The 24759-nt window shown below is 35.1% G+C and overlaps 2 protein-coding genes and 1 long non-coding RNA gene across 3 annotated transcripts; all 3 read right to left on the bottom strand.

Moving 5' to 3' along the window:
* Positions 1-1000: 1000 nt before the first annotated feature.
* On the bottom strand, positions 1001-12769 carry LOC133876271 (uncharacterized). Its single transcript, XM_062314551.1, has 15 exons — positions 11509-12769; positions 10153-10282; positions 9837-9973; positions 9545-9755; positions 9183-9420; positions 8954-9104; positions 8544-8768; positions 8306-8340; positions 4139-5412; positions 2925-3059; positions 2634-2794; positions 2352-2562; positions 1992-2229; positions 1763-1913; positions 1001-1571 (listed from the first exon to the last, which is right to left on the bottom strand). The coding sequence occupies exons 1-15, from the start codon at positions 12745-12747 to the stop codon at positions 1272-1274; spliced, it is 4836 nt and encodes a 1611-aa protein (XP_062170535.1). The 5' UTR covers positions 12748-12769; the 3' UTR covers positions 1001-1271.
* A 3456-nt stretch (positions 12770-16225) lies between these two features.
* Positions 16226-21303, bottom strand: LOC133874787 (G-type lectin S-receptor-like serine/threonine-protein kinase At4g27290). Its single transcript, XM_062312649.1, has 7 exons — positions 19624-21303; positions 18037-18165; positions 17704-17861; positions 17422-17632; positions 17061-17298; positions 16830-16980; positions 16226-16645 (listed from the first exon to the last, which is right to left on the bottom strand). The coding sequence occupies exons 1-7, from the start codon at positions 20879-20881 to the stop codon at positions 16346-16348; spliced, it is 2445 nt and encodes an 814-aa protein (XP_062168633.1). The 5' UTR covers positions 20882-21303; the 3' UTR covers positions 16226-16345.
* Positions 21304-21461: 158 nt separating this feature from the next.
* On the bottom strand, positions 21462-22204 carry LOC133874788 (uncharacterized). Its single transcript, XR_009901382.1, has 2 exons — positions 22078-22204; positions 21462-21944 (listed from the first exon to the last, which is right to left on the bottom strand). It is a non-coding gene; the product is annotated as an uncharacterized LOC133874788 (long non-coding RNA).
* Positions 22205-24759: the final 2555 nt, after the last annotated feature.

Here is a 24759-nt window from a genome sequence, read left to right as displayed (position 1 = left end):
TTTTTTTTTAAAAAAAAAACAATAATACATAAAAACAAAAAAAAAATGGAAAAGTGGTCCAGTGGCAGTGGAAATTGGAAAACATAACATAATTACATAAAAATGAAAAATCCAATTATGTGAATTCTCAATTCACCGATCGGTTAATCGGTCGGTCAACCAGTCGGTTAATTTTCGGTTCGGTTCGGTTAGGTAATTCGGTTAACCGCTTAACCGACCGCCTACCGAACCGACCAATTTTCGGTTAAAAGATTCTCTTCCGACTACCGAACCGAATTTTGTCGGTTAAGTCGGTAGGCGGTTAATTTCGGTTCGATCGCGGTTCGGTAGGTGGTAATCGGTTAATCTGCACACCCCTGGCTTAATCCCACTTTAACACCCTTAAAAATTTATGAGGCTATTTTAAAATCGGCGGTTAATTCAATGAGTTTTTTATATTTAACTTTTCCTTTTCTTTTTTTGTAAATAACAACATACATTTTCAAACGCATAACAACATACATTTTGTAAATATCAACATACATTTTGTAAATATCAATTAATGGGTACTTTATGAGGAAATGGATGAACAATGGAGGAATTGAAGGGAAATTGTATTGACAATGAACTCCAATTAGGGCCGGAGACAAACCACAAGACAAAAGTCTATATTAATTCCCAATAATCCTTATTAACAATCAAATTGCTCTTAAATAAAAATACAAATAGATAAAGCTTAAAATGATAACACATAAAGTTCTAATATTCAAATTCAAATACACTCTAATCCTAATATTAACTAATATAATCTTAATGAGTTGAAATTTCATTCCAACTTCACCTCTTACCCTAATTATTTGACTCGTATCATCGGTCGGTAAAAGAAGGCCAAGAGGTTTCTCAAGAGCGTGATTTGGCATATCTTTAATAAAAACTTTCAGTTGAAACTTTTAACTGCACGTGTTTATGGTGACAAATTATATCTAAATTTATAGAATGCTTTATATATAGAAGCCAGAAGGAACTGATTCTAAAATTATTCAAAGAACACACACTTTGAAACACATGATTAGTCCAACGTGTAAAAGACTAATCCACTAGATGAATAATCAACATGAATCAAGTAGGAGCAACCTTACACCAAGCCAAAGCTATTTATCTTTTTGACCTTTCTGTCGTAAAGAGTAGTAGCTTCCATAACTTTTTTGTTCAGCAAAATAAGCCGAAACCATTATTACATAAATTCTTTTTTTTTAAAAAAAATCTCAATTTTGCTCTCATTTTGATGATAATTACCGTGCTTCCAACAATGTAATAGTGATTTCGTTTGTTGAACAAGTTTCATGCTTGCTAGATGAAGGATCAGGTTCAACTGAATCTGTAAAGAAACCTGGCTGCCTTGGCTTAGGTAATGAACTCTCACTGCTCAACATTTGAACAACAGACGACATGTTTGGTCTATCTTCTGGCTTTTGTTGCACACATAACAAACCCACATGAATCTGTCGTAATACATTAGATAGAGTGCATGAGTCACCTACCAATTCATCAATCAACTCTATTGGCCTCTCTTCAATCCATAGTTTCCATGCCTGAAAGAAATGAAAACCAAAATTTTTGTGGGTCGGACTGCATGCCTTCAAATTGGTCGATAACTATTAAAAGAGCAACAGAATAACAGGGGCATCATGTGATCCTACGTACTTCCAGGAACTGCATTGTTAGTAAAATGTTTCCTTAAAAAAAAAGTAAATTAGTAGGATTTGTCACTCTTTATGCTTACATGTCCAAGAAGATTATGCTGGTGGTCTGGATGACAAAATCCTCTATTCTTCTTCCCACTCAGTGTCTCTAATACTAAAACTCCAAAACTAAATACATCAGATTTTACTGAGTACCGACCATGCATCGCATATTCGGGAGACATATAACCACTGCCAAATATCATTGTAAAGAAAAAGAAGTTAAAAATTGCTAACTTAAGCTATAAAAAAACGGTTAAGCATACTTACTATGTTCCAATAATTCTATTGGTCTCGGAATCAATTTGATCTCCCCCAAATAATTTAGCAAGGCCAAAGTCCGAAATTTTTGGATTCATATTGTTATCTAGAAGGATATTGCTAGCTTTGAGATCTCTATGGATAATTCTTAGTCTAGAGTCTTCATGAAGATAGAGAATCCCCTTAGCAACACCAAGAATAATGTTGATACGCTTTTGCCAATCAAGTAATTTACTATTTGCTTGATCTGTCCAATTTCACATTCAGTTAGTACGCACCTTGCTAAATTCTCAACAAACAATTTCATCAATGAAAAAGGATAAGACTAAACATGAATGTACTAAATCAAGTCAAGGTCAATGTTCAAACCGAAAATAAAAGAGTCCAAGCTTTTGTTGGGCATGTATTCATAGATTAAGATGTTTTCATTTTCTTGAATGCAGCAACCAAAAAGCTTCACAAGATTACGATGTTGAAGTTTGGCAATCAAAATAACTTCATTTTTCAACTCGTTTAATCCTTGTCTAGAATTCTTTGAAAGCCTCTTCACAGCTATTTCTATCCCGTCTGGCAATGTACCCTGAAAAATGAAAGATTCGGTATAGTTTGGAAAATAAAAAATATAGCTCTCCTAGTTATGTTGTTATTTACCTTGTACACGGGACCAAAGCCACCTTCTCCCAGCTTGTTGTTGTTTGAAAAATTATGTGTTGCATTAGCTATGGTTGCCAAATCAAATATTGGTAACTCCATATCTTCCTTCCCACTTTCATTGTCAGAATATATCTTTCTCTGACTTGTTTTTGTCGTTCCTAACATAACAAGAGATGCATGGGCATGAAAAAATCTTGGATAGTTCTTTTATCCAAAGCAAAATACTTACCCCCGAATATTTTCTCCACGAAAGACCTATTTATTTAAATTTCTTATTTACAAATTTACCTTGATTTCTGAATTTCTTCTTCCATATGTGTGAGACCAGTGAAACTGTTGTCATTCCCACAACTAGAAATGCTGAGCCCACTATAATTGCTACAAGTTTCTTCTTGCTGGGGTGCCTCTTTTTCTCAAGATGATCTGAAAGATCAATAGAGTCAGGTGACTTTTGAGAATAATGTGTCTTGCACATAGTCTAGACGAGTTATGTACTAAATCTTTGTGTTCAAGAAGTGTTTCGTGTGAATATAACAACAGAGACTGTGATAGATCAAAAATTTTAGTGAAGGTTATTCTATAATAAAAACCGGAACCATTAGAACATTTAAAAACAGAACAATAAACAAAGACATTGAATCATATGGAAAGTAAATTGAAAGTTTGAAAATACCATTGTATAATCTATAAATACATATTAACCAACTTATCGACATAAACATGACAAACTCCATCTGCATAGTAAAAATAGCAACTTTTCTCGAAGCTCTGTTCTAGTAAATAAAAATCACTCATTTTATTCCTAGCTCTTACCAGCAAGACCAAGAACATGAGTTTTTGTCGAACTCTTAATTTTTGAAATGGGTGCAGATGAAGTGATAAAGCATGCAGTTGAGCTCAACACGACCACAGCCACGGCCACTTCCTAGTTTCCCTATCATCTAGTGTCTATAAATGTTGGTTTTTCTCAATTAAATTATAATTTATTCAAAAAGTATAAGTTACTAAGAAATGATAAATGAACACTGAATGTTAAATTAAAATAAAACGTAAATTATAAAGAAATATTCAAAGTCAGAACTTTAGCAGATAGAAAATTGTGAATTTAACTATTTCATTATTATTTCAACACTCCTATAACATATGAGGTCAAATTCCCTTTTAAAAAATGAGGTCTTACACCTAAAGTATTTATTAAAATTAGATAAACTGTAAAATTAAAATTTGAACTCAAGAGTATTCAAAAAGTTGTACTAAAAACTAATAATAAATAATAAATTTAATTATTTAATCAATATTATAAGATTCTTTTCACCTCAAACAAACATATAATAAGCCCACCCTTTGGCCTTTGCCATGTATTAATTGCTAATATAAATATAATAATCCCATTTTTGCCGATTGAAAGCCAACGGATTTAGTTGTCCTTGTGTCTTATTTAAAATAAAAGAAAAAAAAAAATTCAACAACATCCAAAGAGGAAAATAAAAGTGAAATCGTACCCAATTCTGAAATAGCCATCTTTATATAGAGGTCTTGTCGGAATAGTCCACCCTCAGGGTATTCTTTTATGTCAACTAGGCTACCAGACCAAAGCACACAGCCGCTTCCTCCCTCCCTAACATCTAAAGGTGCATATGCTGTGCAGGAGCAGTTCTTCAAGCACAATCCTTGGCATTCCTTGAGGGTCAGGGTCTTGTTAAACCAGGAAGAAGATGTGTCGGGCAATTTCACCCGCGGGTGCTTCTGGAATCCATGTGTGTCATTGCATTCCAAAGGAGTCCTTCGAGCACACCCAGCAGCCCAATCTGCTAAATCCCAATCTGTTTGAGACTTAGGTAAGAAACCTTCCAAGCATGCACATACAGGAGATTTATTGATGTTGCAAGTAGCATATGCACCGCATAAGGCAAAATTGTCGCACACATCTGCCTGTGATGTAAAGTAAAGCTCCCAACTGTGTGTCCGATCCACCCAATTAAATCGTTGCGCAATGCCTGACGGGTTAACCACATATCTTGAGAAAACAGAAGCTTTTAGGAGTTTGTACTCGAAATAAACCTCCTTCTCATTCCACACGAATTCATACTCATATACTGGATTTGGTCTTAACCCTTGACTACCCGTAAAAGTACGGCCATTCCATGACCCTGCTCTAGTCTTTATTGAATCTCCCTTCATAATAACCCTTTGCGGAAGCCCATGAGGATCTATGCGTATTGAATACTCACCTTGAGCAGGATCATCCGTGCTCTTCCAAGATGTTAAAAACCTCCCTTGACCAGTTACAAAGTTCCATCCAAGCTCCATTCCCGGTAGGTGTGTGTCACAAGGATAATCAAAACTCTGCCACAAAAAGTCCTCATTTCCATCTTTCACAACAAGATTTCCGGTGTCTAAGAGCTGTGCAACTGGATTTTCAGGGGGTCTTGATGTATTAGATGACCAAACAATACCATTCGTGCTATTAAGAAGCACAAGAACTCCATCACCAGTGACCGTAAGAATTCCTGAATGATCGTTAAGCGGGGCGTTCCTGTTGGCTACCCATACAATTGTCTCTGAAGATAACATGTACCATATTCCTACGTATCGACTTTTGGAATTACCTGGGCTGAAGAATCCCAATTGAAATGATCCGTCAGCTGAAACTAAAGTGCCACCGTCACTGATGGATTGATTTGGAGTAATGGTACTGTCTTGTGAAGTGGAGGTTCTCAAGAGGGAGAAGAAGAAATAGCAGACTAAAAGATGGTTAATGACTTCCATAGATTTTCTAATGGTTTATCTTTTCCTCCTTGGAGAAAGTAAATATATGTATATCCATTCAAGCCTTCCATTGATTGTCTTCGGGACGATCCCCTTCAATCTTTTCATCAAATTAATTTGAATTTAGGTTTGTCAATTCCGTTGACTTCATTGTGCGTAGAAGTCCTATCACATTACTCGCAAACGGGGCCTACGTGATGACTTGAAAGCCCAACAAGTCAGTCAGTCATGGTGCACATGATTGAAAGAAGCAGCAGACTTCCACCACTGATTTTGTTGGGTGGACGCGTCTTTCCCTATCTTTTTACTTAGCCGCCTTTGACTCTTTAGACAGGATCAGGCTTCAGTCGTGTACAATTAAAGCACGGTATATCTACTGTTAAAAAAAGGGACGGCCAATATTAATGGGAAGAAACCTCAAAAAGAAACTAACAAATTCTTTTTAAACCTTACTATTCCATCTTTATAATAGTCAGATTTCCATAGGTAGGAGAATGTCCAAATTTAGTTTGATTCTAGTATTTATTTCTTTCTTTTATAGTTATGTATCTTTTATTGGGATTTGATTCTTGTACAACACCAATATAACAATTGTACAACAACCCCTCACATGAGGGTGGGCCCCAGTATGTCACATGAGGGTGGGTCCCACATACTCATGTGAGAGATTGTTGTACAGTTGTTGTATTGGTGTTGTAAATCTAACATTTTCCTTCTCTATTATAAAAGAGTACTCAATGTAATGAGAAAGAAAACAACTTTAATAATGAAATATTGAGAAATATTGATTTTTTTTTCTTTCACCTTTGGCAAGCTAGGAATGAAATTAAGTTTCAGGGTCGGCCAAAAACGGAGGAGCAGATTCTCCGATTGATCTTTTGGGAGGTCTGTACTCGAATTTTAGAGATGGGCAAGTTTATTAATTCAAGAGAAAATGTTTCTCTTTACCATATATAGAATATAGCTGGCTTCGTCCTGTTTTGATTGTAGTGCTCTCTATTTGTTTGTGGCCCTTCTTTGTTTTGTTGCAGGGTGTTTTTCTTTGGGCTCTGTTGCTTTGGTTGGTCTTGTTAAACCTTTGCTTGTAGTTTGTTTGTTTTGGAATGAAATGGTTACTGATTTATTAAAAAAAAAAAAAAATTATTATTGAGGTTTTTTGTGTGTTCTAAGAGCATTTACAACAGCTTCTTTAGTTATGTGTAGTTTGTTGTTTGTATAGAATTGAAGTTGCAGCATTTATTTCTTTTAACCACATAGAGTTAATTGTAAATCAAATAAGCCACATAAATTAATTTTGCATTTTTCCTTATTTTTTACTAAGACTGACACCTACTATCATTTTATTGGTGCTAACATGGACATTAACGAAATCTGTCATGTATTTTGACTGCATTGACTAAATTATTATTTTGGCCTATCCTGATGACCTTTGAATTATTTGTATACCGCAAGGAACGATTTGTGATTTAGGCCAGCTACAGGTATTGATTTTGCATTTATCCAAAAAAAAAAAAATAGTTTTTTTTTTTTTTGTTTAAAAAATATTTTTTTTATTAAATTTTTTTTTAGAGGATAAGGGTATTTTTGGAAAAAAAAATTACCTTTTTGAAACACGGTGATAGTTTAATTTGATGGGTCACTTTAACGGATATGGCTTAGGTGCTGTAAATTTTTTTACAGCACCTATGCTGTAGTAAATCTAAGGGTTTGGATTTGATTTTAAACTCTTAAAATCAAATCCAAAGGGTTTGAAATCAAATTCAAACCCTTAGATTTACTACAGCATAGGTGCTGTAAAAATATTTACAGCACCTAAGCTTAATCTAGGAGTGTGCAGCGGTTCGAAAGTCGGTTAAATCGGCTAAGTCGGTTCGGTTAACCGACTTGGTCGGTTAAGTCGGTTAATTCACCGACATATAACCGACAAGGAAAAATTTCGAAGGTTTCGATTTAGGCGGTTAAGGCGGTTAAGGCGGCCGGTAGGCGGTCGGTAATCGGTCGGTTAAGGCATCGGTTAATGGTCGGGTAAGGCGGTCGGTTAATCAGTTTTGGGCCTCATTTTTTATTTTGGGCCTTCTTAATTTGGGCCTCATTTTTTAATGGGTTAAAAAGACTCAAAAAGTCAAAATAATTTTAAGGCCTTTTTGCCACTAGTCCACCACAAGGTCTACAACTCCACAACTACAAGCCAATGCCAATGGTTACTGGCCCATTCAAAATTTCAAATGAAAATCAAAATTATTTTCTTATACCTTGAGTCCTTTTTACATATATACATATTTTTTTTAAAAAAAAAAAAACAAACAATAATACATAAAAACAAAAAAAAAAATGGAAAAGTGGTCCAGTGGCAGTGGAAATCGGAAAACATAACATAATTACATAAAAATGAAAAATCCAATTCAGTGAATTCTCAAATCTCAATTCACGGATCAGTTAATCGGTCGGTTAATCGATCGGTCAACCAGTCGGTTAATTTTCGGTTCGGTTCGGATAGGTAATTCGGTTAACCGCTTAACCGACCGCCTACCGAACCGACCAATTTTTGGTTAAAAGATTTTCTTCCGACTACCGAACCGAATTTTGTCGGTTAAGTTGGTAGACGGTTAATTTCGGTTCGGTCACGGTTCGGTAGGCGGTAATCGGTTAATCTGCACACCCCTGGCTTAATCCCACTTTAACACTCTTAAAAATTTATGAGGCTATTTTAAAATCGGCGGTTAATTCAATGAGTTTTTTATATTTAACTTTTCTTTTTCTTTTTTTTTGTAAATAACAACATACATTTTCAAACGCATAATATAGTCCTAACTCCTTTGTGTAAACACTATCCACTACATGAATAAACAACATGAATACAGTAGAAGCAGCATTACTCTAAGCCAAAGCTATTTAGTTACCTTTTTCTCTTTTTGACTCTTCTATCCAAATTATGCTGAAAGCAAGATTACATAATTATACAGTAAAATGGCAGCTTCCAGCTATATATGTTGAAATCAAGATTACATAACTTCATTAAAATAATAATAATAACTCTCTACTTCGCCTCTCAATTGTCGTTATTTAACGTGCTTCAAATGACGTAGTTGTGATTTCATTTCCTGAACAAGTTCCATGCTTGCTAGATGAATAATCTACTTCTAGTGAATATGTAAAGAAACCTGGCTGTTTCGGCTTAGGCAAGAAACTCTCACTACTAAACATTTGAACCACAGACGACATATTTGGTCTATCTTCCGGTCTTTGTTGAACACATAACAAACCCACATGAATGTGTCGAAATACATTGGATAGATTGCACAAGTCACCTATCAATTCATCGATCAATTCAATTGGTCTGTCTTCAATCCATAGTTTCCATACCTGAAAGAAATGAAAACCAATTTTTTGTTGGTTGAACTGCCTTCAAATTGACCGAAGACTATTAAAAGAGCATCAGAATAACATGGGCATCATGTGTCCATTTCTACTTTCAGTAACTACATTATTAGTAAGGGGTTTCCTTAAATAAAGTAAATTACTAGGATTTTGCCACTCTTTATGCTTACATGTCCAAGAAGATTTAGGTGGTGGTCTGGGTGACAAAATCCTCTGTTCCTCTTCCCACTTACTATCTCTAATACTAAAACACCAAAGCTATATACATCAGATTTTACCGAGTATTGTCCATGCTCCGCATACTCGGGAGACATATAACCACTGCAAAATATCAATGTAAATAAAAGAAGTTAAAAAACAGCTACACTTAACCAATTAAGGAAGTTGAAACATACTTACTGTGTTCCAATAATCCTATTGGTCTCAGAATCAATTTGATCTCCCCCAAATGATCTAGCAAGGCCAAAGTCCGAAATTTTTGGATTCATATTGTTATCTAGAAGAATATTGCTAGCTTTGAGATCTCTATGAATAATTCTCAGTCTAGAATCTTCATGAAGATAGAGAATCCCTTTAGCAACACCACGAATAATGTTAATGCGCTTATGCCAATCTAGCAATTTACTCTTTGCTTGATCTGTTTCAATTTCACATTCTTGTTAGTAGATAATTTGCTAAATTCTCAACAAACAATTTCATCAATGAAAGAGGATAAGACTAAACAAAAATGTTCTAAATCAAGTCAAGGTAAAGGTTCAAACCAAAAATAAAGCAGTCCAAACTTTTGTTGGGCATGTATTCATAGATTAACATGTTTTCATTTTTTTCAATGCAACAACCGAGGATCTTCACAAGATTACGGTGTTGAAGTTTGGCAATCAAAATAACTTCATTTTTGAACTCATTCAGTCCTTGTCTAGAATTCTTTGAAAGCCTCTTCACAGCTATATTTCTCCCGTCTGGCAATATACCCTGAAAATGAAAGAGTGAGTTTAATTTGGATTTTTTTTTTTTAAAAAAAAACATTTTCCACCTATTTATATTATTATTTACCTTGTACACAGGTCCAAAGCCACCTTCTTCGAGCTTGTTATTGTTGGAAAAACTATCTGTTGCATTAATTATGGCTGCCAAATCATATATCGGTAACTCCATATCTTCCTTTCCTTCTTTATTGTCATAATCCTTCCCTAAAACAACATGAGAGATGCATGTGCATGAAAAAAATCTTGGGTAGTTCTTTTATTGAAAGCAAAATACTTACCCCCCGAATATGTTCTACATTAAAGACCTATTTATTTAAACTTCATACCTATAAATCTACCATCATGCGTAAATTATTATCATATTCAATTTCTTACAAATCTACCTTGGTTTTTGAGTTTCTTCTTCCATATGTATGAGACCATCCCAACTATTGCCATTCCCACGACTAGTAATGCTGAGCCGACTATAATTGCTACTAGTTTCGTCTTGCTGGAGCGCCTCTGCCTCTTTTTCTCAAGATGATCTGAAAGATCAAAACAAAGTCAAGTGACTTTGAGAATAACTCGCCTTGCCCATAGTCAAGACGGTGAAATGGATGCATATGAGGTGGATAAAGTTGTTGATCTCAACATCACCACTTTCTAGTTTACTTGCCATTAATTACAATTTGTCTACCTTGTGTCTATTAATGTGTGTTATCCTTAATTTTTCCAAAAGCTTATGCTAGACAAACATGACAAATCTAACCATTTGGCCGAACACGTGGAATATTCAATTGAAATAAAACGTAAATTACATAGACACAATTTGGAATAAAGACCTTAACTGATAGTAAAGAGTGGATTTAATATTATTCTAACACTATCCTCACTTATGAGTTCAAACTTACTCTCAACAAATTAGGCACAATAGGTAGAATATTTATTTAAATTGAGTAAACTATAGAATCAGGATTTGAAGTCAAGAGTTGTGCATTGATATATATCATGTTAAATTATTATTTATTTAAAAACTTAAATTAATAAGAAAAATAAATTTAATAATTTAAGTAATATGTTATAACATTCCATTCCCCTGGAGAAATGAAAAAAAAAAATTAATAATCCTGCTTTCCCCTAATTTAAATAAGCCAACAGATATTGTTGTCCCTATGCCTTCTTATTTAAAAGGGAAAACTTCAATTTACCCCTCATGAAGTTGTCACCAATTTGCAATTCTAACACCAATGTTTCAATTTTGTTAATTGCACCCCATTAAGTTTCAGAAATTTTCAATTTAGGGAATCCGTCCAAATCAACCGTCTAACTTAACGAAATTCTCCTCACGTGTCATGCAGGTGCGTTTTTTGTCCCCAAAAAGACGAAAATGCCCTTGTTCCCCTCCCCCCCCCCCCTTTTTTTTTTTTTTTTTTTTTTGGTGTTTTAAAGAAACGGTGCCGTTTTAAATGAGGGCAATTTTGTAAGTTCTGAACCAAAAAAGTCACATGCCGCGCACGTGGTCTCCATTCCGTCACTTCAGACGGCAAAAATTGACGGATTCCCTAAATTGAAAATTTCTGAAACTTAATGGGGTGCAATTAACAAAATTGAAACATTGGTGTTAGAATTGCAAATCGGTGACAACTTCATGGAGGTAAATTGAAGTTTTCCCTATTTAAAATAAAAGAAGAAAAAAAAAATCAGCAACATCCAAAGAGAAGAATAAAAGAGAAATGGTACCCACCCAGTTCTGTAGTGGCCATCCTTATATAGAGGTCTTGTCCACCCTCAGTGGATTCTCTTATGTCAACAAGGTTGTCAAACCAAAGCACGCAGCCGCTTCCTCCCCGCCTGACATCTAAACTCGCATATGCTGTGCAGGAGCAATTTTTCAAACACATTCCTTCGCATTCCTTGAGAGTCGTGCTCTTGTTATACCAAGAAGAAGATGTGTCCGGCAATTTCACCCTCGTGCGCTTTCGGAATCCGTCTCCGTCATTGCATTCTAAAGAAGTCCTTCGAACACACCCTTTAGACCAATCTACTGAATCCCAATCTTTTGGAGACTTGGGTAAGAATCCTTCCAAGCATGCACATACAGGAGAGTTATTGATGTTGCAGGAAGCATATGCACCACATAATGCATAATTGTCGCACTGATCTGCTTGGGATGTAAAGAAAAGCTCCCAACTGTGTGTCCGATCTACCCAATTGAATCGCTGCGCAACGCCTGATGGGTTTACCACATATCTTGAGAAAACAGATCTATTTATGAGTTTGTACTCGTAATAGATCACCGTCTCATTTAGCACGAATCCATACTCAAATACTGGATTCGGTCTTAACCCACGACCCGTAAAACCAAGGCCATTCCATGACCCTGGTCTGTTCTTTATTGAATCTCCATTCATATTAACTCTTTGCGGAAGACCACGAGGATCTATGCGTATAGAATACTCACCTGGAGCAGGATCTTCCGTGCTCTTCCAAGATGATAAAAACCCTTCTAGACCAGTTACTAAATTCCATCCAAGCTTCATTTCTGGTAGGAGTGTGTCACAAGGATAATCAAAACTCTGCCACAAAAAGTTCTCATTTCCATCTTTCACAACAAGATTTCCAGTGTCCAAGAGCTGTGCAACTGGATTTTCAGGGGGTCTTGATGTATTAGATGACCAAACAATACCATTCGTGCTATTAAGAAGCACAAGAACTCCATCACCAGTGACCGTAAGAATTCCAGAGTGATCGTTAAGCGGAGCGTTCCTGTTGGCTACCCATACAATTGTCTCCGAAGATAACATGTACCATATTCCCACGTATCGATTTTTGGAGTTACCTGGGCTGAAGAATCCCAATTGAAATGATCCGTCAGCTGAAACTAAAGTGCCACCGTCTCTGATGGATTGATTTGGAGTAATAGTACTGTCTTGTGAAATGGAGGTTCTTAAGAGGGAGAAGAAGAAAGAGCAGACCAAAAGATGGGTAAAGGCTTCCATTGATTGTCTAATGGTTTATCTTTTCTTCGTCGGAGAAAGGAAATATATGTATATCCATACACAAGGTTTCCGTTGATTGTCTTCGGGACTATCTGCCGTAAATCCATTTTGCTTTTCAAGAAATTTGATTTCGTGAGTGTCAATAAGTCAGTCATGGTGCCCAAGTACATGCATGTTAATAGGACTTCTATGCACTAGGAAATTTGATTTCCAAGCGCATAGAAGTCCTATTACGTTACTTGCAAACGGGGCCTACGTGATGACTTGAAAGCCCAACAAGTCAGTCATGGTGCGCAAGATTTAAATTCTAGAAGTCTTTTTACTTGGTCGTCTTTGACTCTTTAGACAGCATCAGACGATGCCGTCTGTTCAAAAGAAAGAAAATTGTATTATAGATTTTTATGGTTAACTTAAATTATAAAACACTCTCTTATATTAAAATTAATTAAGAGATTTTTGTAGTTGACTGAATTTACAAATCCCTCCTTAGAATCAAATTCCGTTAAAAAATTTGACAGATTCTATTAAGCGCCAATAAAATGGCGACACTTGCCGATTTTAATAAATCTATCAAAAATATAAATAAATAAAACTTAATTTTGTATTTTTTTTAAAAAAATATTGAAACGAAAAATAGGGGTGATTGCCGGTTGGGCAGCCACCCCTGGCCACTGGGCGTGACCAAGCGCTACCCCCCGGCCCTGGCCACCCCCGACACCTGGGGGCACGCCACCCCTGGCCACCTCTGGGGGTGGCACGCGGCCTCCCCCAAGGGCTGGGGGTCGCATTCGGGCCACCCCTAGACGCATTTCAGGCCACCCCCAAAGCCCCTTTTCTATTTTCAATTTTCAATTTTTCTTTTAAAAAAGATAATAATAATAATTTTTTAAGTTTTATTATTTATGTTTTTTTATTCTGATTGACATGTGTCGCTGTTTTATTGGCACTGACGTGCACCTAATGGAATCTATTAAAATTTTTAATGAAATTGAACTCCAGGTAGAGATTTGTAAATTAAGCCAACAATAAGATTTTTGAATTAATTTTGATACCAGAATGAGCGATTTGTAATTTAGGTTAACCACAAGGATCACTGACGCAATTTTCCCTAAAAGAAAACTAACAAATTCTTTTAAAACGTTAGCTTAGAACCAAAAAAAAAAAAAAAAAAAAAAAAAAAAAAAAAAAAAAAAAATCATATTTAGCCCATAAGTTTTCATCTGATTTGGATTTAGTTCTTAGGTTTTCAATTTCAAGAATAAGGTCTTTAGGTTTTGCTTAAGTTTCAAATTGATCCCTCTGTTACTTTACGGTTAAAGTTTACGATTTTTCATTTGTCACATGTGTTCATTTGACACTCTAGGGTTCATATTAGGACACAATACAGTGTCAATGTCCATGTGATCAGCATCAAAGTTAACGGTTTTTCATCTAATGTTAAAATCTAGAAGATTAGTATGACGAAAAAGATGGTTTTTCTCTCTAGAGTTGGGTCGTCATCCTTTTTTCTTTTTTCTTTTTTTCTTTTTCTATTGATGACTTAACGCTTAATGATGTGACATTGATATTAGGTATTGATATGGATACTGATATGTCAATTGAGACACACATGAAATATGACAAATTATTAATTTTGAGGAAAAAAGTTACAGATGGACCTATTTAAAATTTGTGCAAAACCTAATGACCATAGTCTTGAAATTAAAAACTCAATAACTAAATTCAAATAAGATAAAAATCTAAAGACTAAATATGATTTTTTTTTTAAAAAAAAAAAACTAAAATCTAAAAAAAAAAAAAAAAACTAAAAAAACTAATATTTTAAAAAATAAAATAATTGTTGTAAAACTAAAAACAAAAAATTAAAAATTAAAAAACCAAAATAAATAAATAAATACAAATACAAATAAAATGATCGCCTTGGTTTTTCATTATTTTTTTTTGTTATTTTTTTTAAAAAAAATAAAAATTAGTTTTTAGAAAGAAAAGAAAAGAAAAGAAAAAAATTCTTTCCTTTTTTTTAAAAAAATTTGTTTCATTTTATTTTTATTTTAGATTTTTTATAGCTTTTAGTTTTTGTTATAATTTTTTTTAAAAAAAAAAATTAAAAAAAATTATGAAGGGTATTTTTGTCATTGGGGCAACATTGACATTGTTTTGGTAGTTTAGGAGAAATAAATCATGGTGTCTTTTTTTTAACCATAATTTGTGAAATTTTGATAATAATAGTTACGATCGATCCACACGTATGGTAATGCATGCAATCTTAACAAGTTCTCAATTTCCAGGATTCTTTCCCTTCTCTTTTCTTATTTCTTGCTTATTTTACAATATACTGGCGTGTAGTGGAATGGAGGTTCTTAAGAGAGGGAGAATAAGAAAGAGTAGAGAAAAAGATGGGTAAAGGCTTCCATTGATTTTCTAATGGTTTACCATTTCTTATTTGGAGAAAGTAATATATGAATGGAGAGAGGGTGGGAGAGAATGTGCTTATGGCATTTTTAATAGAGGCTCAGATGGTCTTTAGATGTTTGCCACGTGGCAAACTTGTGACTGTCTGATTATTGTTATGTAGTGGGGTGATCGAGTGTACTTATAGTAAGTATATCCACAACATCATCCCCATTCTCATGGTCGACCTATTTCTTGTTAGTGATTTTTTTTTTTTTTTTTATATTTATTTGCCTTTGCCTATGAACATACTTCAAATCAAGAAAACATGATTGGAGTAAAGGTTTGAAAGGTCAAGAGCAGAGACCATGTTTTAGAATATACTTAATCAAAACGCTCAATTGCAACTTTTAAATGCATTTTCTGGTGACAAAAAAGTTCTAAATTTATAGTATGTATTATAGAAGGTATTCTGAAATCATTAGAAGAAAAACATAATTTATTTGTTTATTTATTTATTTATTTTATTTTTTTATAAGTAAAAACATACATTTTCAAAGGCATAATATACTCCCTAACACTTGTGTGTAAACACTATCCACTAAATGAATAAACGACATGAATAGATCGTTCAATTATCAAGAAAAAAAAAAAAAAAATTCTAAAAATCTAGTTAACAGAAGGTATTCAGATAAAGGTACTATTTCCTTTTCGTGTGAAATCTTGGCACATGTCTGAAGTTATGATCTCCTGATAAAGATCCAATTAAAAAGAAAGGGAAAGGGCAAAACAAGGATTTTTGTTTTTTAACAGTTTTGGGAATGGAAGCTGGACTGCCTTTTGGTTCTCCCAAAAACAACTTTCATTTTTTGAACCAATTTTTAAAGAATTCGTAAAAAAAAAAAAAAAAAAATTAAAAAAAAATGTTTTTTTAGTTCTATATAAGAGGGTTTTAAAAAAAATTAAAGAGAGTGAGAGAGAGAGAGAGAGAGAGAGTAGAAGCAGCCTTGCTCCAAGCCAAAGCTATTTACCTTTTCCTTTTGACATACTCTTCTATCCTAATTATGCTGAAATCAAGATTACATGATTATACAGTAGAATAGTAGCTTCTAGCTAAATATGTTGAAATCAAGATTACATAACTTCATTAAAAAAGAAAAAGAAAAAAAAAAAACTCTTCCCTTTGGCTTCCAAGTGATGTTATTTATTATCGTGCTTCAAGTGATATAGTTGTGATTTCATTTCCTGAACAAGTTCTATGCTTGCTAGATGAAGAATCTTCTTCTAGTGAATCTATAAAGAAACCCGGTTGTTTCGGCTTCGGCAAGAAACTCTCACTAGTAAACATTTGAACCACAGACGACATGTTTGGTCTATCTTCTGGTCTTTGTTGAACACATAACAGACCCACATGAATGTGTCGTAATACATTGGATTGAGTGTACAAGTCACCTATCAATTCATCGATCAGTTCCATTGGCTTGTCTTCAATCCATAGTTTCCATGCCTGAAAGAAATGAAAACCAAATTTTTGTTGGTCGGACTGCCTATAAATTGACCGAAGACTATTAAAAGAGCATCAGGATAACATGGGCATCATCTGACCATTTCTACTTTCAAGAACTGCATTATTAGTAAGAGGTTTCCTTAAATAAAGTAAATTACTAGGATTTGCCACTCTTTATGCTTACATGTCCAAGAAGATTAAGGTGGTGGTCTGGGTGACAAAATCCTCTGTTCCTCTTCCCACTCACTATCTCTAATACTAAAACTCCAAAGCTAAATACATCAGATTTTACCGAGTATTGTCCATGCTCCGCATACTCAGGAGACATATAACCACTGCAGGATATCATTGCAAAAAAAGAAGAAGTTAAAAAACAACTACACTTCATCGATTAAGGAAGTTGAAGCATACTTACTATGTTCCAATAATCCTATCGGTCTCGGAATCAATTTGATCTCCCCCAAATGATTTAGCAAGGCCAAAGTCCGAAATTTTTGGATTCATATTGTCATCTAGAAGGATATTGCTAGCTTTGAGATCTCTATGAATAATTCTCAATCTTGAATCTTCATGAAGATAAAGAATCCCTTTAGCAACACCACGAATAATGTTGATGCGCGTATGCCAATCTAGCAATTTACTCTTTGCTTGATCTATTCAATTTCACATAATTGTTAGTAGATAACTTGCTAAATTCTCAACAAACAATTGCATCAATGAAAAAGGATAAGACTAAGCAGAAATGTTCTAATTCAAGTCAAAGTCAAGGTTCAAACCAAAAATAAAGCAGTCCAAACTTTTGTTGGGCATGTATTCATAGATTAACATGTTTTCATTTTCTTCAATGCAACAACCGAGGATCTTCACAAGATTACGGTGTTGAAGTTTGGCAATCAAAATAACTTCATTTTTTAACTCGTGCAGTCCTTGTCCAGAATTATTTGAAAGCCTCTTCACAGCAATATCTCTCCCATCTAGCAATGTACCCTGAAAATCAAATAGTTGGTATATTTTGAAAAATAATAAAATATAGTTCAACTAATTACGTTATTATTTACCTTGTACACAGGTCCAAAACCACCTTCCCCTAGCTTGTTGTTGATTGAAAAATAATTCGTTGCATTTTTTATGGCTGTCAAATCAAATATCGGTAACTCCATATCTTCCTTTTCACCTTCATTGTCATAATCCGTCTTCTGACTTCCTTTTGCCATTTCTGAAATAACAAGAGATGCACGGACATGGAAAATATTGGACAGTTCTTTTAAAAAGCAAATTACTACCGTAATCTATTTCCCTGAAAGACCTAGTTAATTATTTTAATTTCTTTCTTATAAATTGATTATCAATAATCAATTATTATCAGAGTCCATTTCTCATAATAAATCTACCTTGGTTTCTGAGTTTCTTCTTCCATATGACCAGTCCAACTATTGTCATTCCCACGACTAGTAATGCTAAGCCGACTATAATTCCTACTAGTTTCTTCATGTTGTAGTGCTTCTTTTTCTCGAGATGACCTGAAACATCAAAACAGAGTTGAGAATAACTCATCATATTATACATGCATTTCGGCCAATTACAAATTTTCTAGCTTGTTGTTGTATGATCAGCTTATTAAGCAAGCTTTGAAAGATGTTTATAATGTCTATCAATGTTGGTTATCCCCCTTCACCTCAGAAAACATGCAGGAAAAAGTCTGTGAGCAAACATATAATAAGCGCCAGTTGAAGATTAATTAACCAACAGATATTGTTTATTTTTCCGTTGGTGGTAGTGGACAATGATGTCCCTGTTTGTCTCGACATGGGCGGAAGAAATGTTTGGTACATTTGCTTAAATTGCTTTCATCAACCTGTCAATTTCTTCCCACCCAAACTAAGACTTTCTTCCCATATACACCTGTTTTCTTGTCTCTTAATTTGATGTTATTGTTCATCGTCCCACCTAACCTAAAGACTTTCTTCCCATGTATCAACACCTTTTTTCTTGTCTCTATTGTGTTTTTAATAGTTAGTTTCCACAGCTTTCTTTTATTTCCCATATTTTGCCATGACTTCAAATTTATTGGTCCTATAGGCCGTTGAATGAACATGACAGAATTATGTGGGGTGAGTGAGATCTAGAAACTAGTCACTTTTAGTGGGACTTGGGCATGGATCAATTTACTGAAGAGGACGTCAAGTGTTATCCCTATTTATTACTATTATTCTTTTAACGAATAAGTTCTTCATTAACAAAACAACAGAATTACAACTCTTCAGCAAGACAGCAGAAACACAATGACACTACAGAACAGTATCATACCAAAACAACCAGCAAAAACTTCACAACAAACAACAATTAGCCAAAGAACTAGCAACTAACATCAAAATCTCCACACATCTTACATCCTTCCCTGCTACAGAAACCACATTCTGCAGCAACTCAAAAGAAAAAAACATACCCAACCAACAACCAAACACTTTTACAAGCAACAGCTCTTCTCACAGCATTCAGCTTCCACCTTCTGCAGAAATCATCATTCTGCAGAAACAACTTTAAACCAAAAACTCCTCTTTATGGTATACATATTAATATGTTATTGTACAGGGATAACCCTGTACCATAATAATCGCAATACAGTGTTATCCCTATACCATAATCTGAATCATAAACAAGTGTTATCCCTGCATCTTCTTAGATATGCTTGCACATATTTAAGAAGACAAATCCTTCTCTTGCTGTAGCATGCTAAATGTACAAGGTCCAGTCTCTAGTCGCCAAAATAGAATATCTCCATGTTTGGACAAAAACATCCAAGTATGCTAATCTATACAGTTTAAAGAATGTCAAGAACTTTTTAATACTGTATTAGAACTTAGGAATTTTATTTTGCTGACACCAACCCTTCCATCCGCACCATTCGTTAAAATAAAAGAAAAAAAAATAAAAAAAATCAGCAAAATCCAAAGAGAACAATAGAAGTGAAATCGTACCAAGTTCGGAAATGGCCATCCTTATATATAGGTCTTGCCCACCCTCAGCGAGTTCTTTCATATCAACAAGGTTACCAAACCAAAGTACGCAGCCGCTTCCTCCTCCCCTGACATCTAAACTTGAATATGCTGTGCATGAGCAGTTTTTCAAACACATTTCTTTGCATTCCATGAGGGTCATGCTCCTGTTAAACCAAGAGGAAGATGTGTCAGGTAATTTCAGCCCCGAGCGCTTCAGGAATCCATCCCTGTCATTGCATTCCAAAGGAGTCCTTCGAACACACCCACCAGACCAATCTACTGAATCCCAATCTTTTGAAGACTTGGGGAAGAATCCTTCCAAGCATGTACATACAGGAGAGTTATTGATGTTGCAGGTAGCATATGCACCGCAAAAGGCATAATTTTCGCACTGATCTGCCTGGGATGTAAAGAAAGGCTCCCAACTGTGTGTCCGATCTACCCAATTGAATCGTTGCGAAACTCCTGATGGGCTTACCACAAATCTTGAGAAAACAGAGCTGTTTAGGAGTTTGTACTCGTAGTAGACCTCCTTCTCATTGAACACGAATTCATACTCAAATACTGGATTCGGTCTTAACCCTTGACCACCCGTAAAACTAAGGCCATTCCATGACCCTGCTCTAGTCGTTATTGAATCTCCCTTCATATTAACCCTTTGCGGAAGCCCACGAGGATCAATGCGTACAGAATACTCACCTTGAGCAGGATCATCCGTGCTCTTCCAAGATGATAAAAACCTATCTAAACCAGTAACTAAATCCCATCCAAGCTTCATTTCCGGTAGGTGTGTGTCACAAGGATAATCAAAACTCTGCCACAAAAAGTTCTCATTTCCATCTTTCACAACAAGATTCCCGGTGTCCAAGAGCTGTGCAACTGGATTTCCAGAGATATTTGGTGTATTAGATGATGACCAAACAGTACCATTCGTGCTATTAAGAAGCACAAGAACTCCATCACCAGTGACCGTTAGAATTCCTGAGTGATCGTTAAGCGGAGCGTTCCTGTTGGCTACCCATACAATTGTATCCGAAGATAACATGTACCATATCCCCACATATCGACTTTTGGAATTACCTGGGCTGAAGAATCCCAATTGAAATGATTGGCCAGCTGAAACTAAAGTGCCACCGTCTCTGATTGATTGACTTGGAGTAATAGTGTCTTGCGTAATGGAGATTCTAAACAGGGAGAACAAGAAAGAGTAGACGAAAAGATGGGTAATGGCTTCCATTGATTTTCTGATGGTTGATCTTTTCAAATCGGAGAAAGTAATATATGTCTCCAGTCTCGAATTTCCATAGAAGTCAAGATTTAAGCTGCGAGTTGCGGCAGAGCTACCCTTCTTTTCGGTTTTTTCTTTTTCAATCCATTTTCCTTTTCTACAAAATTGAACTCAGGAGGAATATCTGATTCTCCTGTCCCCTTATTTATTAATTTTGACTTTTCAAAAGCCGATCAAAGGCCACTCATGGACCCGCTGTTGAAAAACTGAATATGACTTAGAGCATTCATTTCCTAGCCTTCATCCAACGTCCAACATTAATTTCCATCAACAACCAACCAAGTCACTGTACTTTAATTAAATTAATTGAACCAACAATTAGCTTGGACTTTTATTGTCTTCAACAACCAGCCAAGCAACTTCATCAAATGTTCTTTAACGTCCAACAACCAGCCAAAGAGAGATGAACGTCCAACGTTGTTTTTTTTTTTTTTTTTTTTTTTTTTTTTTTTTTTTTTTTGGGATAAAGAACGTCCAATGTTGTTGTCTTGTTGAGGAGAAGATGAATATATTGATAATAAGTAAGGCATGACAAATATCAAACAAAACAACTGGATGTTGCTTTAATACCCATCTAGTGTCCCCATTCAGGAAAAAGGTCGAGCACTTGAGCTGCAACCCTTCGAAACCACAGAAAAAACCAAGCTGTTATGAACAGATCTTATACACGTACAACCCAGAAGACCAATTAGATCTAGAACTAAAATCAGCTCAAATGACTCAAAACCCAAGTAAAGCATAAAAACCCAACAGATCTAAACCAAAATCCTAATAGCCAAAGGAAAAAACACATCGTCCTCCTCAACGTCTAGGGTCTCCATGACAGCTTTGAAGGCTAAAAGCTGCAAACGGGGTGGAGCTCCATCGTCGTCCTCTTCATCGTACACGCTCGCCTCCGACCTCTTCTCGCCGCCATCGTCTCAGCCTCGCCGCCTCTTGCAACTCAGGTTAGGCGCATGGTCGTTAGTCTCTTGCTTCTCCACCGAAGAACTGGGGTTTTCTGTAGAAAGAACTGAAGGGGAAGCGGGAACGAAAAAAAAAATGTTAAAAAACTCAATAGAGAATACAATTTGTGAGCTAGATTTATAATGAGAATCTGACGAGAGATAAATTAGAGAAACAATAGAGAGTTTGATGCAGCATACTTTTTGAAGGTATTCTCCAAATTTTGGAAAAAAGTTTGAAATAACTAGCTTGATAGAGATACTCTTATTGTTGGACTTCTTTTTTGTTTTTTAAATTGATCAAGTGAAAATGTTAAAGGAATGATCATTTTCATTCTTGATTCAGAATGAAGAAGAAGTAGACGACTCTATAAGCGAAAAAGGGGTGAGCTTTTCAACAATAAACCTAAAACAAACTAAAACAATGCTAAAATAATTACAAATAGTAGAAAATGGGTCAAACAAATGATTTGGTCTTCTTAAGGGACTGCACAAGGCGATTACAAAAGTTAAAGAGGTATAGATGAAGACAAGCCTATTATTTGCACCCTCACCTGAGAACAACTACAACCACCCGAAGGAGACTGAAGCGATAAAAGCACAGTTAAAGTCTAAATCTAGGACTGCAGAAAAGAGAGGCACAAACACAAATTCAATGCAAGAGTTTCTCCTAAAATGAAACAATAGCCCAAGTTTATAAGATAAAATAACATAAAAACAACAAAAAAATTCGAAACACTACAACAACAGAAACTGGCAGGGCGGAAAGCTCCAGCGCGTAAGATCCAGACTCCGGTGGATCTCACGCCCCATTCAAGTCACTCATGGTTCGTTTTTTAATATTTTTGGTTTTGTCTTTCTTGTTTTTGTTTTCTTCTTCTCAAAATAAAATATAATTATAAGTTAAAAATCATACTTCTTTCTCATAATTATCTTACAATCTTCATGCTCACCTTCAAATAAGAAGTTTACACGTCAACATAAAAAAAAATAAAAAAAAATAAAAAAATAAAAAAACTCCTCATTTTCCTCTATCACTCATCTATCTGTCACATCTCATGACTGAAAAATCGCACAGCCACCACCAAGCCAAACGCCCCATGTATTAAATAAACACTTTAAAAGTGAAGCATGTTTTATAACCTAATGGACGATTTTTATATTTGTTCCTGCATTTTGATTGTTGCAAGCAATCATCTAGTTTTATGAGGCATGAGATCGATCTACAGGTTCTTTCAATTAGTTTCTAATTTAATTTTTCTTGTTGATGTGGAGTGCATAACATTGCTATCATAACGTATCTAGAAAGGCAGTTGTTTAGAAAGAGTGAAATTTGGGCTACAAAACGAGAAGAGAGGATGACAACTCTCCAAAGAATAGGATTTGGGAAGGTTTTCTTAATTCTAACGATCGATGGTGGTTGCTGGTTGGTTGAGCAGCAGAGAAGGGTTTTCGCACAGTCACATGGTGTGTCTGTTCAGATATGCTCCCGGCATGGGTGGCAGCGATCGGTGGAGGGCGGCATTTGGCCTGGGCGGTGGCTGTGCAATTTCTTTTTCAGAAGAGGTGAGAGATAGATTAGTGATAGAGATAAGTGGGATTTAAGGGTTTTTTTTTCCACAGATAAGGATAGAAGAGGTTAGATTTCGTGTTTTGGCAACATTTGATTTTCTTATTCCAAGCTAATGTGTCAACTTCTTATTGGAGGCGGGGCACAAAAGGGCTTAGTTTATGCCAAGACCTTATATACTATATTACTCTTTTGAGTAATAATAGGAACTACAATTTCACCACCAACTCATTGAGCTAACATAGTACATTCAATTCACCTTTAGATCAACCATTAATTAAGAAAAATATATATCTAATGGTGGATTGACGATACTACATCAACATAGTAGAATAGTAATATTGTACATATAGCATTACTCTACCGGATTGATGAGGAAAACAAAATGCTACACACACTCTTACTCCGACTCCCACACTCTCAAGTGCATACTTTCTAAAGTGACATTACTCTACCGGATTGATGGGAAAAAGAAATGATATACACACTCTTACTCCGACTCCCACACTCTCAAGTGCATATTTCCTAACCTGACATTACTCTACCGGATTGATGGGAAAAAGAAATGATACACACACTCTTACTCCCACTCTTACACTTCCAAGTTCATACTTCTCATTCGATAAACCATTATTAAAAAAAATAATAATAATAAATAAAAATAAAAATAAAAGATTAATTAATACTGACACGTCGATAAAATAAGATGATGATTAGATAAAGTATTGCATCTAGCACTACTCAAACACATAATTGAATAAACAATATTTTCACAAAGTTTATTTTTTTTTTTTGAAAAATTAAAAGGAATGGCTTTTAATAATTTCCGTTGTTTTTTGGAAAGCCAATTACGGATTTAATAATTGTGATGTGAACTTGTAAAGATAGCCTGTATGACTTCCCCATCTTTCACGCCGTAAATACTAGTTCAGCAGCAAATAATTGGGACCACACACAATTTCGTCAATTATGCGACTTCTTGGACTGAAGGCTGGGGATACTCGTGGAGGAAAGATCCTCCTTCTTCTTCTTCTTCTCAAGTGGTCCAACTTTGATGTGACAACTTCTTTTTTTTCTTTTTTCTTTTTCTTTTTTATATACAAACATAAAATGAATCATTACAGTGACACGATTACGTGTCGCTCAGCCTATATATGACACATGCACCTAATAAATAGAGTTATATCTACAGTGGATTACATCATGATACCATCTCAATTATAGCGAAAAAGCATATCTATAAATAAACATGTTGTCTAAACAAAAGTGAGCCATAACACAAGTTTAACTGTTTAAGGCTTAATAACATATAA

This window comes from Alnus glutinosa, chromosome 8, assembly GCF_958979055.1.
Source record: "Alnus glutinosa chromosome 8, dhAlnGlut1.1, whole genome shotgun sequence".
Classification (NCBI taxonomy): Eukaryota; Viridiplantae; Streptophyta; class Magnoliopsida; order Fagales; family Betulaceae; genus Alnus; species Alnus glutinosa.
Note: the sequence above shows the minus strand (reverse complement) of the source record. Positions and strands in the feature narration are given on the sequence as shown.

Coding starts and splice junctions, on each gene's coding strand:
- LOC133876271 (XM_062314551.1), bottom strand. CDS start 12,747: ATGGAAGCCTTTACCCATCTTTTGGTCTGCTCTTTCTTCTTCTCCCTC. Junction 5,413..8,305: donor AGAGTCAAAAAGAGAAAAAG/GTAACTAAATAG, acceptor ATAAACCATTAG/AAAATCTATGGAAGTCATTA. Junction 1,572..1,762: donor AGCATAATCTTCTTGGACAT/GTAAGCATAAAG, acceptor CATTTCTTTCAG/GCATGGAAACTATGGATTGA.
- LOC133874787 (XM_062312649.1), bottom strand. CDS start 20,881: ATGGAAGCCATTACCCATCTTTTCGTCTACTCTTTCTTGTTCTCCCTG. Junction 17,633..17,703: donor GTTTTGGACCTGTGTACAAG/GTAAATAATAAC, acceptor TTTGATTTTCAG/GGTACATTGCTAGATGGGAG. Junction 16,646..16,829: donor ACCTTAATCTTCTTGGACAT/GTAAGCATAAAG, acceptor CATTTCTTTCAG/GCATGGAAACTATGGATTGA.